We start from the raw sequence: 16,570 nt of genomic DNA on the forward strand, positions 1-16,570 counted from the left end.
AAAATCCTGGAGTGCAACCTCAAGAAAAATGACAGCATAGTGGCAAAAACTCCACACCCTGCTGGGTTTTGTCTTTGTTCTTAGAGCAGAGGGCAGACCAGGCATGGCAATTTGGAATAATATAAGTTGGTGCCACACTGTCCAAGACCTAAATCAAATCTTAAAAGATTGCAGTGTTGTACATCTAAAGTTTGGAGCCATGGCGAATTTCCTGGATGTGTTTAGTTCCTGAACGGCACTGTTTTGTGCCAACTGCAAATTACTCAGGACACAGCAGGACACTAGGCCAATAGTGCAGTACAACAAACTACTGCTAAATTCACAGAAACACCGGCAAATCTGTTTACTTGTGTAGCAGTATGAAATGAAGAGGCTGACGATTCTATCAAGTAAGTTTTCCAGACTGCAACATTTCATTATATGGATTATGTGTACAGATTGATTTTTTTCCTTCACTCATCTACAGTGAGGTACACTAGAGTGACACCAAGTGGCCAAATGAATACAACTAAATTTCATCAAGATATACCGTTTACAGGGGAGAACTTCATTATGTAACAAAAATAAAAGTAAAGCTACACACTGTATGTTGCTGGCCAACTAAACGCTGACCAGTTGCACTTGCACACTTGAAAGACTTAATTTTAATTTCCTGGAAACATCCGTTTTAAGATGAAAACTGAAAAGTCTTTGTATAATCCATGATTTATATCTCAGGAGTAACTATATCTTAGATATTAGATAGAATCTTCTCTTTAACAGAGTCGTCGGTGTGTTTGTTAGCTCTGTAAAGAGATCACAGATTGAGATAAAAGCTAATCACCTTATCCACAGACAGGTTTACCTGTAGCCTATGCGAGTTCTCCCCACCAATCCAAGACCAACCTCTGGAGCAAAGCCCTGTGGGTCTGAGGGGATTGTGGATTAAGTGGCGGCTGAAGACAAATCTCTGTGGAGATGGTGTAACTCTTTTTAGCACTATCTAATCCAAGCCTGATTACAGGCTCTCATTGTAGGCCAGGAGCATCTGAAGAATATGTTTATGTTGCATCCTATAAAGAAATACGAATGTGTGAATCAGAACTGTACACACACACACACACACACACACACACACACACTGTTGACATCTAAAGTGAGTCTAAACACCCCGGCTGATCAACAGTTAGACTGAGAAATCTCGTCACAAAATCAAAATTCCACTGGTTTGTACATGCAGCCTTACAACACTATGTACATCTCTTTGAGTCAATATACAATGTAATTTTTGGTACAGAGATAATTGAGATACCCTTATGGGGTGGGTGCTTGCGTTTCTTTAGGAATCCATCGTCTTGGTTTGTATAGAAGTAAATATCAAGTGACAAGTAAAAGGGCAAAAATAGGGCACGGGCAGAAATAGATAACTTTCCAATATGTTGCATAGAAAACAGTGCAAAATGTGGTGTGAAACTGGTACTGGCCACCTCTAGAGTAAATAAAATGGATCCAATACTGATGAGCTGAAGATGGCCAATACTGATGAGCTGAAGAAAGCCTCCTGACACCCAGGAGCTGTAGAGGACGCCCAGAGACCCAGGGTAAGGTGCTGCAGCAGATCTTGGGGAAGCACTTTCACAAGTACCGGGGGAAACTGGAACCCGTCATGCAGGAGTTTACTGCCAAGTTTATTAAGGGGATGGAAGATCAAGCTGCACTCAGACCAAGATGGAGCTGTGCACCCAGATGCAGGCCAATGTTCAGGAGACCAAGTCTAGGTTATGCAATCATTGAGCCAGTGCATGCCAAGCTGACCGAGCCCCTAGAATAGAATAAGACCATGGCAAGTAGATGGTCCAGGATATCTGAGAAAATGTCAAAGGCTGACATTTTGACTAAGAGAAGCTTAAATTGGACAAAATTATGGGTAATATCTTAGTTTTATAATTCAAGAGAATTCAAACTGTTTCCTCCCATTCAAGTCCTCATTAGGCTACTCTACTCAGTGCATGAAAATAAGTCATTTCCATTTTTAGTGAATTTGATCAAATAAACTGATGAGGTATGAATTATTGCAATAATCAGGATTCATGATTATGTTTTCAACAGACAGTCACGTGATCCATTTTATCTTGTGTCTTTTAACAACAGGATTAATTGGCAGCAACCTTAATAAGAAAATCCACTGAAGGATGTTGACCCAGGTCCACAAATGTGACCTCCCCACACTGTGACATTAATAATCACAAAAAGTGAAATCAGATATCTACCATTGCTTCCGGCTATTAGTGTCATTGATGAATTGGTGGAGCAGGAGAATTTGTCATTGGGTTTTATGTATGTTTACCCATGGAGTCTAATCATTGTGGTGGAGAGATAGATGGGACCTGCTCCACAATACCCTTCAGGCCAAGTCTACTGATCAGTCTCCCTCTCTCAGGGTGACCAGGGATCTCTACATACAATACCTAAAAAACCCTGTATTTTTGTGTATTTTATGTCCTGACTGCATCTTGCATTTCATTCTGAGGAATCTGCTTTCCTTTTATACATAGCATTGAAAAGACATTGAATATAGAGTTTACCACGGCCCAACTTCCCAACTTGACACTTTTCACATGACAGCTCATGAGGTGGCTGTGAGATACTTTTTTAATTGTCTGCTGTTAAGAAAATGGGAACCAGAGGAACAAAGACTGAAATTAATTCTGTCTTCATTTCTTTGTTGTTTATTAAAAAAAGCCTTTCAACTGAAATGAATGAGATTAGTCAATGTGTAATAGTTGTGTAATACCTCACTATTTTGTCATTCACATCTTTGCATATTTACACATCATCATCATCTTCATAATCATTGCCATGATGACTGCAATCCTGATCTTTGCCATAAGGAAGTTATTAACGGATCCATCTTAACTGTCAGTGAGCTTGAGTGGGTCCAGCTTCACGGGTGGTTAGCAGGTGGTGAGAGGCAGACTATGAGGGCACAGACCGGCCACTCACCCCTCCACTCTCCTCTGACCAGTCTGGGGTGAAAGGCCATAATCTATGACCTTAGACTTTTGACCGACACAACACAGGCTGCCCAGAGGTGGCAGGTATCATTTGCTCTGCTGTGGCCCAGAATCCAATTCATCTTGTGTTGGGTGTCTGCCGCTGTTGGTGGAATACGGCGCATTAGGTTCAATGGAAGAGAGAAGTGCTGACATTCTGTCAGTTCCTTGTCCTCGCCTTTCTATTACAGGTAATTGCTGTGCATCACTAAGAGGACTGAAGCTTCAGGTGAGACGAGGTCTTAAAGATCATACGTTTGCTAATTACATTTTACTGTAATAATTTTAAAAAGATGTGGTGCTTCAGGCCACAGCTAAACAATACTTGGCTCATTAGAAAATTGTCCCCCTTCTTCATAATGGCTATGATAACTAACACCAGGATAGAAACAGGCTGGAGACAAAGTATGTGTGAAAGTTTCCTATTATGAAACAAATCCCTTTGCTGTTAAATGCTCTAATTAGAATCTGAGGATATCAGGTATGAAACGGGACCTGCTACAAACTAAACCAGAAGTAACTCAATATCAATATTTTCAATCATTATGTACAACATTAATAATCCCTATTAGTCTTTCTACAATAATAATAGTTACATCATATAAACTTACACAGATTTATATTATATACTCACTCTAAGTAAAAAGCTGCTTTGACATAATTGTCCTCCATTGTTTTCATTAAAAGCTGCACCCTGTGGTGTTAGTGTTTGCCTGTGTATGTGTTTGAGATTATTGTATGTCAGTGGGCTGTAGGAGAATGTAATGGATGGGGCTCCTGGTTGAAATCCCATGGGTGTCCAAACTCTTATAAAAACCACTGAGGGCTTCTGATGCCAGCGCAGTCTGGTCATCTGGAGAGCACTGAGGAACAACGAGGTCGGCTATTTAAAAGAAACCGTGAGAAGAGAATTAGAACAAAACCTCTCCATAGCAAGAAAACAAGCATTTATCGCCTGATAAGTTATCGACTGATTGGTTGGATACAGGACAATATCGCCAGCAGATTTCATGGATGGTAATAATAGATCATGTCCAAAAATATGCATGATATCTTCTTTGATTTTTGAGTGCACCATGTGGTGGGTTTTCCTAGATCGGATCACATATGATTTGTTCTTCTTGCTGTCCTCACAGTCTCCTACAACTGTACACTGGGTGTGCCCTGCACCCCAGATTTGGATGTCACTAGTGACAAAGCTGCTAAGGTGGCGTCAGTTAGAGTTCAGCTGGAGATGCACACCTTGTGGGAGCAGTTTGATCACCTTGGGACAGAGATGATTGTCACAAAGGCTGGAAGGTGGGGATGGACCCAAAGCTTATATTTCTCATCGCATGTAAACAATGTATTCTCACTGTGATACTAAAGCTAGAAGAAACTCTCTCACAGACACTGATACAGACACACACACACGCACATGCGCACACACACACACCTCTGAGTTCTACTTGGCTGTAGTGTGAATATTCTTGTGATCTTCTGTGTGGTGTTCTGCTCTCATTGTTCTTCAGGAGAATGTTCCCCACATTCCAGGTCTGCATCTCAGGCATGGATCCCGAGTCAGAGTATGTTCTGCTCATGGATTTGATCCCTGTGGATAACAAGAGATACAGGTGTGTTAATGTTCATTTGTAAACATAAAATGAAAAAATAAAAAGTAATTTTATAGTAATTTCTGCTTGTTGCTGTCAGTATTCAATAGTATTTAGCGCTAAGATGGTACCAAGTTCATCAAAAAATTATTAAATGGGTCATGATCCAACCCGATCAACAACATAATGCAATATCAGGTGTTCTGGGCGCGCACTGGCAAAGTCAGAGATTTTATTCTCCATATTATTAGTCACTGTACCATCAAAATGAGTTTTTATTTGAAGGTCTTTATATAACTGCATTGTGTTGCTTAAATGCAGTGCACACAATGGCATCTGATACAATGACTGTTCTGGTAAGATGCAGCCTGTATACAGTAAAGGTTGTTTATACATGTGCATAACCTCCCTTCTCCGTCTCCTGTGTAGGTATGCCTTCCACAGCTCGTCCTGGGTGGTGGTGGGTCGCGGTGATGCTTCCCCCCCTGGTAGGGTGCACTTCCATCCAGACTCCCCCGCAAGAGGAGCCCAGTGGATGAAGCAGACGGTCTCCTTCGATCGGCTTAAACTCACCAACAATCTGCTGGATGACAATGGACATGTAAGAATTCCAAATATAGGATCTATACATATAGGCCTATAGGCAGCATACAAAGACATTCAAGCACAAGTACACACGTATTGCGCTCTAACTTGAAATGTTTCCTCTGTGTAGTTTTACTGGTAAACAATTTAAAAAATATGAGTATGAATAGGGTGGTGCACACATGGTCAGGAATTTTATGTGTGTATATTGTCTGCATTAACTTGCCCATCATATTGAGACAGAAGGCTGTATATTGTAATGTCTCAAAATGATCAGGGGAGAACTGAAACATAACCATGTTTTTACGCACTTTCAATAATATTTCAGCAGATTGCATTACAAATTGTGCAAGTTTTTTTTTTTTTTTTTTTTTGGGGGGGGGGGGGCATGTGCTAATTGTCTATATATCTCCTTATGCTGTATATGTCTAACCCCTATAGATCATCTTGAACTCAATGCACTGCTACCAGCCACGCCTGCATGTAGTGCTGGTGGACCCAAGGTGTGACAGCCACAGTTACGCTCAGCGCAACTTCTGCACCTTCTCTTTCCCAGAAACACGCTTCATTGCTGTCACTGCTTACCAAAACCACAGGGTAAGTGTGAAGTGGCATTCCCTGTGAAAATCTAAGACTGAGATGAAGTATTGAACTGTAATATAAAATGCTCTCCTACAGCTTTTTTGTTTGTTGATTTATTATTTATATCATCTATTATATATCATACACATTTCTTGTCAATATTTCTAGATTACCCAGCTAAAAATAGCCAGCAACCCCTTTGCCAAAGGCTTCAGGACAGCAAACCCAGATAACTGGTAAGGCTAATATAAGTTGCATTATGTCATATTTTATCATCCTTAATTACTGGGCGAATCTCCAGTCTAGGACACAGATATGTATAATATTAGCCATATCTCCTATCATGCCCCTAAATGGGTCAAGTAGGCGAGGGCTAAAAGAACTGCCAATGCAAAGTTTAATGCTGAACTTACACCATTTCACTTCTCAGAGGACAGCTGAATGGGTCAGCAAATGTAGAATGTAAATAAGTAGAAACAATCAACTGAATGTCAAAGTAGAGTGAAAATAAACTGAACATATACAACTATGTTGTATCTTCTTTTTTGACCATGAATGGTATTGAAAACCTAATGTGGTATCACTGAAAGCACTGACTGAGGGGTTTTCTGTGTGTGGTACAGTTCTTATCTTGGCAGATTGAGTGGCAGCTGCCGATCCCAGCTTCCCCAGCCAACAAGTGCGAGCAGCAGCCCTGAGCCTGGATGTAGCAATAGTCATGCAATTGGAGAAATCCAGTCTATACAGCATTGTGCTTATGGTGAATGCCACATAAGACATACCCTTACTCACACATGCACATACACTTACACACTTATTCAAACATACACAGCATTTTACAGAGTATTCTGTGTTTGGCTTACCCTGTTTGACTTCCTCGCATGTACTGAATGATGTATTCATTCTAGAGTCATTTACTGAATCTCTCACACACACTTGCTGATTGTTAAATATTCATTAGGCAATCAAATATAGCTCATGCATCAGACAAATTCCCTGTATAGGTCTCTCTCTGTGAGGAGCTGTCCTTGGTACATGCCGTCACACTCTCCCATTCCTCTCTACCTTCAGAGCCCATGCCTGCGCATCATCTCCCCCTCCAGGCAGCAGACAGTGGACTTGCCCTCCCACACAGTGACAGCACAGGCTGCCCTGCCCAGAGGAAGGACAGAGAGAGGCAGGACAGCTATTCGGCTTCGCTATTTCTCCCCTTACCTGGCACATGGGAGAAACTCAGCAGATTTGACAGGGGACACCTGGGATGAAGAAGTCATACCTCATAAACGCTTCCTAGGTCATGGGACTACCCCTGTGGGCACTTCTTGTGATTCATTTTTAGATGTTTGTGTTTGCTTATGGTTTTTTAGCGGATTTTTTTGTCCAAAGCAACTTACAATGACATCAATAAACATTACATTTAATTAACAGTGTATTGTAAAGGCATATGGCCTAAATAATAAAACACACATTATTAATAGAAAAAATATAATTAACAGAATAATAATTATCATCAACATACAAACAGCAACTTTGTAAGGAACTTACTTTTACTCCCATTTGGCCCCAAAACAAATGATTAATTGAAAAATACTGCTTTGCAAAGCATATTGTGCCAACTGTTAATACGCTGAATTTCAATAAAGCTTTCACATGTGAATGCAACCTTTTATTTGTTTGTTTCATGTGAGTGAGTGAAGTGAGTTGGTAGACTACTGTACCCACAATCCTTTCCGCCTCACATTTTCCCTCACTAAAGGCTTTTATCTAGATGCGCTCAGTTTCCGCGGATGCAAGGAAAAGATGGAGGAGGCGGAGGTAGGGAGCGTTTAACAGCTGAGGGATGCGGATTATGGAAGGTTACGCACGATGAACGTGCACGGATGCTCGGGAGATGAACGGATTCGAGCACAGCGATTGAGATTTGATTGACTGTCAGGAATTGTTTTTGTTTTGGATTAAAGGTAGTCATTCGGCTACTGGTAGCCAGGTCGTTAAATGGCCATATAGTTTCTTGCAGTAATTTCATCGACGTTGTTGTTTACCATTGGTTTTCTTCGAAATGAACAGTCCTATTAGATAACTTGTTTTTTGGCATTGAGGCATCAAATGCGGTAACCTGTTTCTATTTTTAAACTTCCCACTAAGGAGGCGAAGGTAGCAGTACGGATAACAGAGGACCTGCTCTTAAACACACCGTTATGTGTTGTGTTGCGAATAATGGCGAATTATGGTGACAACAGTGCAATGAAAAACAGCTTAAAATAGCCAACACTCGATGCAACGGCTTTCTTACAGTTCCCGAAATGGATCTTACGATGAAGAAGACACGCATTGTGACTGGAAACCAATGGTGAGTAGAAGCAAGCACACTAAAAACCGAAATTCAAGAAAATCTATACCATAACACCACCGTAAAGTCGACTGCATTCGGAAATGGAGACGGTCTGTCCACTTTGGGTGCTGTTTCTATGGACGATAACGGGCCTTTCGGTGGTGACCTGCTCCGAAATTGGCCCGCAGCGCTCGGAGTCGTTGGCTATTCGTATTCCCCTGCGGCAAGGCCCCCTCTCTGAAGCACAGCCTGCGGTTCGGCTGCCCGGTCCAAGGGCGACACGAAAGAGGCGAGCAGCCAGTGGCATCAATTTTGTGGACATGATAGACAACCTCCGAGGGAAATCTGGACAGGGCTACTACGTCGAGATGGCTGTAGGCAACCCAGCTCAAAAGGTAAGAATGTTTGCAATATTTCTTTTCATCCCTATAAGATCTGATAAAACCAAAAGCAAAAGCATCAACATTTCCAGCAATGTTCAAATATTGTTTACCTGGATTGGTAAGAAAATGTATCTGAAGTAGCCTATAAAACAACCATGAAAATGTTGTCCATTGCTTGAAAAACAAAACTACCAAACAGAGAAAGAGAGAGAGAGAGAGATTTCCTTCTTTGATGCAGCTGGAGGACAGGGTACAGGCTGGCACAGGGATTAGCACAGGACAAAAGTCACCGCTGAGACACTGAGACTCCCTCATGATGCCAACACCACTTTGCCACTGTTTTTTAGGACTGGTGTGTAGTCCTGTCATCTGAGGGAAATCCTAGAAACACAGCTATTACAGGCATCAGAAACAATCATTGGCCTGTGACATACATAATTTTATCCTTTATCTCGTCACACTATACAACTTTCCTTAGGATTGCACAGACCCATTCACGGCTCCTCCCGGCTCATATTCCCATTGTGTTATTTTCTCCGCTCATTTTCCCCTGCATCAGCAGATCAGCAGATCACCTGCCCCTTGTCATATGCTTGCTGTGTGTCCAGAACTCGTAGATGACCTGAGCACACTTCTGCGTATGGGCTTTTATTTTTGACAGAGTAGAGGAAGAGAGGGGGAAGGAGCTTGCACAAGACAGAGAGGAAATATCAGTGGATTTGTAGCAGGTTGGAGGTCTGTGTGTGTGTGTGTGGTTGTGTATGTGTGTGTGTCAGGATACAGCTTTGCATCCCGGATTTAGCAGGCGAGAGCAGGAAGCAGGCAGGACAGATCGATGAAGAGGAGTCAGCGTATTATCCCTCAGACGGCAGACTGCGTGGCCGGATGGCAGGGGCACAGAAAGCGAGGGAAAGAGGCAAACATCCGTGCTGACAAGCCACAATAGTTGTGAAATTCCCTGCCTTTGGTGATACATATGTCATAAAAACAAGAGAAGATCTGGGCACATAGAAGCCCTTGGATTTCCTTTCTTTCAGATAAGGACTTCACAGAAAGTCAGCCTTCATTCAGTAAAGGACTTCACAGAAAGTCAGCCTTCATTCAGTTAAGGACATCACAGAAAGTCAGCCTTCCTTGAAGTTCTTGTGCACTTTCAGTATTTCCTAAAAGGATGCTCTGTTGGATCTCTCTCTATCTCACTGATCTTGATCTCTCTGTCTCAATCTCTTTCAATCTCTCTGTCAATCTCTCTTTCCCTCTCTTTCTCATTACTGTACTCTGTATGCAATCCACTGGCTCCTGTTGCCCCTTGCTCCCCGCTCTCTCTCTCTCCACACCCCCTTGACTGTTCTCAGGTTGCCCTCTCTGTCTCCACCTCTGGTCTGTCTCTCCCTCGCTCCCATTCACACAGTGTGAGGGTGAATGAGGATCACATTTTGCAGAGTCAGGGAGTCTGTCCAACTTTTAGCCAATCTCTGGTGGTGTGCACGAGGACAATCAATAATGAATCTGCTCTTTAAATACCACAGAAAGCTACTTAGAGCTTCAAAAGACTGGCAGGACCACCCCATCACACACACACACACACACACACACACACACACACACACACACACACACACACACACACACACACACACACACACATCTGAGAAACATCTGAGGATGCCATATCAAAGATGTGATTTTGATATAAGCTCAAATAAACTTCAGTGTAGTGTGGCTGTACGATAACTAAACTATTTTCTATTTTTCACCAAGTCAAGTGGTACCCAAAGAGCCACAAAACCTTGCACTGAGAATTTATCATATTATACATAATTTCTAACACCTGTAAGTGAGATTTACAATACTTATGCATAGTGTTTTGGATAGTGATAAGGAGTCTTTTCAAAACCCATCTGCATGTTAGACCTAATTAAGGTTTCTAGGAATCAAAGGGGTTACAGGAACACTTCAAATATAGATGGCATACATAAAGAGTAGAGGATCTTGAAAAAAAGGACCTATTTCAGAGAGAAAAAAACATACATTTTTTATTTTGACGGTCACAATTTGAGAGTGAGTTATATGTGTTTGCTCACATTTAATTATCTCTCATTAACACAGTTTCAAATCACTCTCATGATCAATCACTGTCTGAGATAGATCATGATTACCCATGACGCTCTGCTCGTGGCTTGTGCTCCGTGTGTGATCATTCATTAATCTCCTGTGTCAGTAGCTAGAATCCACCTCCACTTCACAGTATGTGGCATAACAAATCATATTACACTAAGCTAAAGAGCATGGAATGTTTATGTTTTTTCTTGCAGTTGAATATCCTGGTAGATACGGGCAGCAGTAATTTCGCAGTCGGAGCAGCTCCTCACCCCTTCCTCCGCAGATACTACCATCGGTCGCTGTGAGTTAGCACCCATGTTAAAAGCTCTTTAGTCACCACTGTATTGCATGGGCAGAGGTGGCACAGCTATAATGGTTGAGGATTGTTTCTTGGCATCACGTGTGATGGTAGCTTTATTCCAGTTATTCACAATTAGCCTATGATAGATTTAACCCAGTTAATCATCATATAGCGACATGCTGCAGACCTCTGGCCATTAAATTGTGTAATTAAATTGCTAAAACGTTAAAGTTTTAGTTGCTATTGCAATCCTGTTATGGCTGTGATTGGATGTTAAAAATGCATCAGAAGGTTTCTCTGTCCGTGGCACTTAACCGCCACTTCTTGTTACAGGTCCGCCTCGTACAAAGACCTCGGCCGCAACGTGTATGTTCCCTACACACAGGGGCGCTGGGAGGGGGAGCTGGGCACTGATGTGGTCTCCATACCCCATGGGCCCAACGCCTCACTGAGGGCCAACATCGCAGCCATCACCCAGTCGGACCGCTTCTTCATCAACGGCTCCAACTGGGAAGGAATCCTGGGATTGGCCTATGCTGAAATCGCACGGGTGAGTTGTGTTTTGTGAGAAGCACATACTAAGTGCATGTGCACCCAATGTTAATTGGAGTGGTTGTTTGTGTTTTTCCCCTACAGCCAGATGAGACGCTGGAGCCTTTCTTTGACTCACTGGTTCGTCAGACAAACGTACCCGACCTTTTCTCCCTGCAGCTGTGTGGTGTTGGATACACCAAGAATTACAGCCTGGGTAGTGCCACTGTAGGGGGAAGCATGGTGAGAATGAGACAGAATAAGAAGGAAGCCATATATCACCATTTTTAGGAAGAGAAACTTTGCACCTTTTTCCACTGTTGGTGGTACTGTAAAGTAAAGGAAGGATAAGGATGCTGAAAATATAGTTCTGTAAACTTACTGTCTAGGGTCTAGTAAGACTGTTAAATGAATTTTCAACATATAAGCAAGACTATTAACCTGCATATTACAGTAACATCTTCCTCCCATAGATCATTGGTGGCACGGATCCTTCTCTGTATGCAGGAGACCTGTGGTACACTCCTATTCGTCGGGAGTGGTATTATGAGGTCATTATTGTGCGCATTGAGGTCAATGGACAGGATCTCAGCATGGATTGTAAAGAGGTCTGTTAATTGTTTTCACTCTACAGTTATGGATGCTTGACAGCATCCAGTTCTAAAAAATATATTTTACCCATTCATAATTGTATTGTTTATGCATCATACTTTAAAAATGTGATGTTAGATCCGAGTGGTCTGTAAAAATGTTTTGTATATTTGACATATTTTGTTCTTGTGTTATTTATTGTGTACATGTATATGATTTGTATGTTTGTTGTTTAATTCTGTTCTTTGGTGTATCTTTGCAGTATAACTATGACAAGAGTATTGTGGACAGCGGCACAACAAACCTGCGCCTCCCTCGTAAAGTTTTCCAGGCAGCAGTGAAGGCCATTGAAGCAGCCTCCTCAGTCAGTACTTCTGTCCATATCTCTTCCCTCTCCTCTTGTCTCCTCTCATGTGCAGCATAAAAGACAGAAGGGTACCGTAGTGGTGCTTTTTATCACTGCAGAGTGTCACGGTCACATGCAGCACAGTAGTGTCTCTGTGTCAGTCAGTCAGTGAGTCCTTCCATTGTTTAACCATTGACATACAGAGGCACAGATTGTTGAAGACACAGATTGTTCCTTGATTCAGTTACTTCTCTGTCCAATCACCAACTTTTGTTGACATATTTTCAAGTTTACACACTACTATCAGTTATACCATTTCTAATGCTATTTGTGCTTTGTGCATCTGTGCTTTTTTCCAAGCAATAGTAAGGGAGACATTATCCTTATACATAAGGAAAATGTCTTCAACCAAAATAGAACCACCTGTTGGATGTTATGTATGGATTCAAATTTGTGCTATAATTTTATTAGGATTATACATACATATTTTAATGTTATTATGTGTATGTTATTGTATTACTATATACACAATGCTTTATTCCTCCTGTCTTGTATTTTATTTTGTAAAGATGCATTTCAATTGTGTTATATGTTTTGCAAATCGCTTTGGACAAATATTTTCATCTCAATGCTAATGAAAATAACAAGATGCTTCTCTCTCTTCTCCCCCTGCAGACTGAGCAGTTCCCCTCAGGCTTCTGGTTGGGAGAGCAGCTGGTGTGCTGGCAGGCGGGCACTACCCCCTGGCACATCTTCCCCGTCATCTCCCTGTACCTGATGAGCGAAAACCGCAACCAGTCCTTCCGCATCTCCATCCTGCCACAGGTAAGGACGATTTTTTTTTTTTGTCTGTTGAAAGTCCTTTAACAAGTATGTCCTCAAGAACTCTAGTGGATGTGGTTGCAGGAGACATATAATCTTTTCCATTTCCAAGAAAATAAATATAATACCTTTTAAAATGTGTTGGGGTGAAGGGATATTTCTGTACAAGTATTTTCATTCATATCGATTAGTAACCTATAGAGGGCGCTGTGATTCCTCTGTGAGCTGTCCTGAGAGCTGACATTACAGCTGACAATTTGAGATAGACTATGAGTCTGTTCGAAACGGGAAAAACGGCTGCCTTTTAAGATATCTAACTGGGGAGCGAGGCAGCAAGTGCGGTTCAAAACGGAAACTTTTCGCTGTCTTCTAAGATATCTTATATTTCCTGAATAGTGGTCATTTTTGGAAGCAGCATCGATGTGTGACTCTGTGTCCACTGACATGTCCCTGTCCTGTCCCCTGTGCCCTCTGCAGCAGTACCTGCGACCTGTAGAGGACGTGGCCTCGGCGCAGGAGGACTGCTACAAGTTTGCTGTGTCCCAGTCCAGCACAGGTACCGTCATGGGTGCCGTCATCATGGAGGGCTTCTACGTGGTGTTTGACCGCCAAAACAAGCGCATCGGCTTCGCTGTCAGCACGTGCCATGGTGAGGAATAAAGGGCAATCGTGATCATTTGTATCGTATGAGTCTATTTCAGTGCTACACCATGTCAAGTCAAGTCAAGTCAAGTCAACTTTATTTATATAGCGCATTTCATACACAGAGGTCTTTCAATGTGCTTTACATAAACAAAAGCAAACAGGAATAGCTGATAAAAGCATAGAAGGGCAAATTGTGAAATTTGTGAAATTTGTTCCTTTATGTATGTTAATGGCAACAATGCCATTGTGGGTTTGGTTGGGGGTTCTGTCTGTTGTTAGGCACTTAAAGGAGCTATGTGTAATTCTGTAAGATTCAGGTTGTCTTTAATGCAGCCACACAGCATTCTGCCATTGACTTGCAATGTATTTGATAGTGCCACACATGATCCAATCTGGTATTGCAAGGTCAGCCTGGTGCTGCTAGTTTGCATGCTAACTTCAGCTGATATCTGGGAAACGCAGAGCACAGGGTGTTTTTGACATGATGTCAAGTCGATTGTTTGTTTATTGTTTTATTTTATTATATGGTATTTTTAGGTATTTTTTAATGTTTAAACAAAAAAAATATACACATACTGTAGCACTCTTAACCAATACAGCTATAACAATCTATTGATTGTGATTGTTTCAATGGTGTTTTGTTTTGTTCCTCTGTTTATCAGTCATGTAGCTAATGCAGCAGAAACACTCATTTTAGTTGTGATTCTGATTCGTCTCCTCTCTCCATGTCTCACACTTTAGTGCACGATGAGTTCCGTACGGCCTCAGTGGAGGGCCCCTTCCACGGCTTTGACCTTGAGGACTGCGGCTATAACATCCCACAGACGGACGAGTCCACCCTCATGACCATCGCCTACATCATGGCGGGCATCTGTGCCCTGTTCATGCTGCCCTTGTGCCTGATGGTGTGCCAGTGGCGCTTTGCCCGGTGCCTGCGCCCTCTCACTGGTGGTGACTTTGCGGACGACATTTCCCTTCTCAAGTAACCCGTGTTTATGTTTGATATGGGAAAGTGTCACATATCACAAGGAGTATCAAATGTTGTGTGCCCGCGAACGGCCACACAAATATTAACGCAAAATCAAAATGTTGTGGTGTGTCACAATAGACACAAGCACATGCACACATACACACACACAAATGGAGGGAATGTCTCCTTAATTTGTTGAATTTAAACTTGTCACACAGACATCAAAGTGCTGATGTCTGACATTGCAGCTGTCAGTGAGGGAGAGTGCTTATGTGTAGACAGTGTGTATAACTGTTTTTGTGTGTTTGTGACTGTACAACATGAGTGTGTGGCATGAAAGGCAACATATCCAGATCAGGGGACCTTCAGAAATAACTGAATGAATAGTGATAAAAGCTGAATAGTTTTTTTGTGATATGATACCAGCCTCTTACAAATCTCATATCAAGTGCTAATGATTTCAATTTACCTGCTGATGTGACCACATATTCAGACAACTTACAATATAAAGTAACACATGGTAATAGAAGGGATCCTGCTGCTGGCTTTGTAAGTTTATGCATCAAAGTACTGAAGTATGTGTATTTAACAGAATTAATGACACTTTTTTAATGGTTCAAAATGTAATATTTGTCTGCTTAACACATCACGTTTATTAATGTGGGACATTGCTTATATGCAAACGCATGCATTCAGTCACACACACTCACCAAAAAGCCGCTGTCGGATTGTCCATACATAATTGTCAAAATATGCAAAAACAGAAACAACAACTGTCCTTTGTCAGATGAGTTCACTGGCACTATAAGAAAATCACCTCCTATTGGTGAGTGAAGACACATGGTAATATAGAGGGAATTTTGGATCATTCCGTTGATGGTCCTCAAAGAACATTCCGACATCTTGTGTGTCCCCACTGGCATGGGCAGAACTAACACTGGAGCTGAGTTGCCTGGGAGCTAAACGTAGCGAAATGCACCACTTCTGTTTAAAATGCTTCCTCCACACTCAGCTTGGTTTCTACAAAGTCACTGAGGAAAGCAAACGCTTGTTAGAGGACCAAGGCAGCACATGTCAGTGATGGATGTGAAAGTATATGTATTGACTCTATATTGTCTTCTGACTGATGTAAATTATTTAAAATAATGGCCCAATCAATAAAGTAACTATTGTACCTATCCATGAGGTGTCTAGTTTTTTTAAAACACAATTTGTTCATTTTCCTGCATTTTAGGATTATTTAATTGTAATATTTACATATGTTGCATGCCAAAACTTTTATAATGCCACCTTTTTTCAGTTTATTCAATTAAGTGGTTTACGTTTGGTGAATACACTGGAAGTACAATAGAACAAGTCTACAAAAGTAGGAAACGGCCAAAGGTATAAAAAAGAAAACACAAGGACGAGTATGGGTATTGTACAGGACAGGAGTAAAATATGTATTGCCAAATTATACTGTATAAGTGTTGTAAAGGGTGTCATTTACTTTTGGGCCATGAGAGGTCCTCAGGACTTCACTGTAAACTGTTTAGTAGCCTACTGAATTGTGGAATTTTTTTTCAGAATTCGGCCTTTTGGGATGATGTTATAGCCTATTAGGAGTTATGCAATAGGCCCAAACACGTTTAGGTTGTTGTGATTTTCATGTTTAGGCCAATCTGCTGTATTAACTATCAACCTGTTCAATCTTATCATCCTTAGTGTGCAGTTTCTACCAAAAAGAACAGATAGGGTAAATTAGGGGACACCAGC

The 16,570-nt window shown here is 41.6% G+C and overlaps 2 protein-coding genes across 2 annotated transcripts; both read left to right on the top strand.

Moving 5' to 3' along the window:
* Nucleotides 1–3,864: 3,864 nt before the first annotated feature.
* LOC143121358 (T-box transcription factor TBX1) lies at nt 3,865–6,031 on the top strand. Its single transcript, XM_076281717.1, has 6 exons — nt 3,865–3,910; nt 4,169–4,331; nt 4,544–4,645; nt 5,054–5,225; nt 5,651–5,806; nt 5,960–6,031. Exons 1-6 carry the CDS (start codon nt 3,865–3,867, stop codon nt 6,029–6,031), a joined length of 711 nt encoding a protein of 236 aa, XP_076137832.1.
* A 1,404-nt stretch (nt 6,032–7,435) lies between these two features.
* Nucleotides 7,436–15,993, top strand: bace1 (beta-secretase 1). The gene is made up of 9 exons (XM_076282630.1): nt 7,436–8,518; nt 10,822–10,910; nt 11,244–11,460; nt 11,547–11,684; nt 11,915–12,049; nt 12,295–12,396; nt 13,054–13,203; nt 13,678–13,849; nt 14,587–15,993. Exons 1-9 carry the CDS (start codon nt 8,225–8,227, stop codon nt 14,829–14,831), a joined length of 1,542 nt encoding a protein of 513 aa, XP_076138745.1. The 5' UTR covers nt 7,436–8,224; the 3' UTR covers nt 14,832–15,993.
* The last annotated feature ends 577 nt before the right edge of the window (nt 15,994–16,570 follow it).

The sequence above is a fragment of the Alosa pseudoharengus genome, unplaced genomic scaffold, assembly GCF_046254945.1.
Source record: "Alosa pseudoharengus isolate Yale_2024_CS ecotype anadromous, Long Island Sound unplaced genomic scaffold, YU_APseudo_1.1 YU_APseudo_1.1_scf_13, whole genome shotgun sequence".
Lineage (NCBI taxonomy): Eukaryota > Metazoa > Chordata > Actinopteri > Clupeiformes > Clupeidae > Alosa > Alosa pseudoharengus.

Excerpts from the sequence above, each read along its gene's own strand:
- bace1 (XM_076282630.1), top strand. The coding sequence starts at position 8,225 with ATGGAGACGGTCTGTCCACTTTGGGTGCTGTTTCTATGGACGATAACG. Across the intron at positions 12,397-13,053 it reads CCATTGAAGCAGCCTCCTCA|ACTGAGCAGTTCCCCTCAGG; the intron begins GTCAGTACTTCT and ends CTCCCCCTGCAG. Across the intron at positions 13,850-14,586 it reads CGCTGTCAGCACGTGCCATG|TGCACGATGAGTTCCGTACG; the intron begins GTGAGGAATAAA and ends CTCACACTTTAG.
- LOC143121358 (XM_076281717.1), top strand. The coding sequence starts at position 3,865 with ATGCCAGCGCAGTCTGGTCATCTGGAGAGCACTGAGGAACAACGAG. Across the intron at positions 4,646-5,053 it reads GTGGATAACAAGAGATACAG|GTATGCCTTCCACAGCTCGT; the intron begins GTGTGTTAATGT and ends TCTCCTGTGTAG. Across the intron at positions 5,226-5,650 it reads TGCTGGATGACAATGGACAT|ATCATCTTGAACTCAATGCA; the intron begins GTAAGAATTCCA and ends TAACCCCTATAG.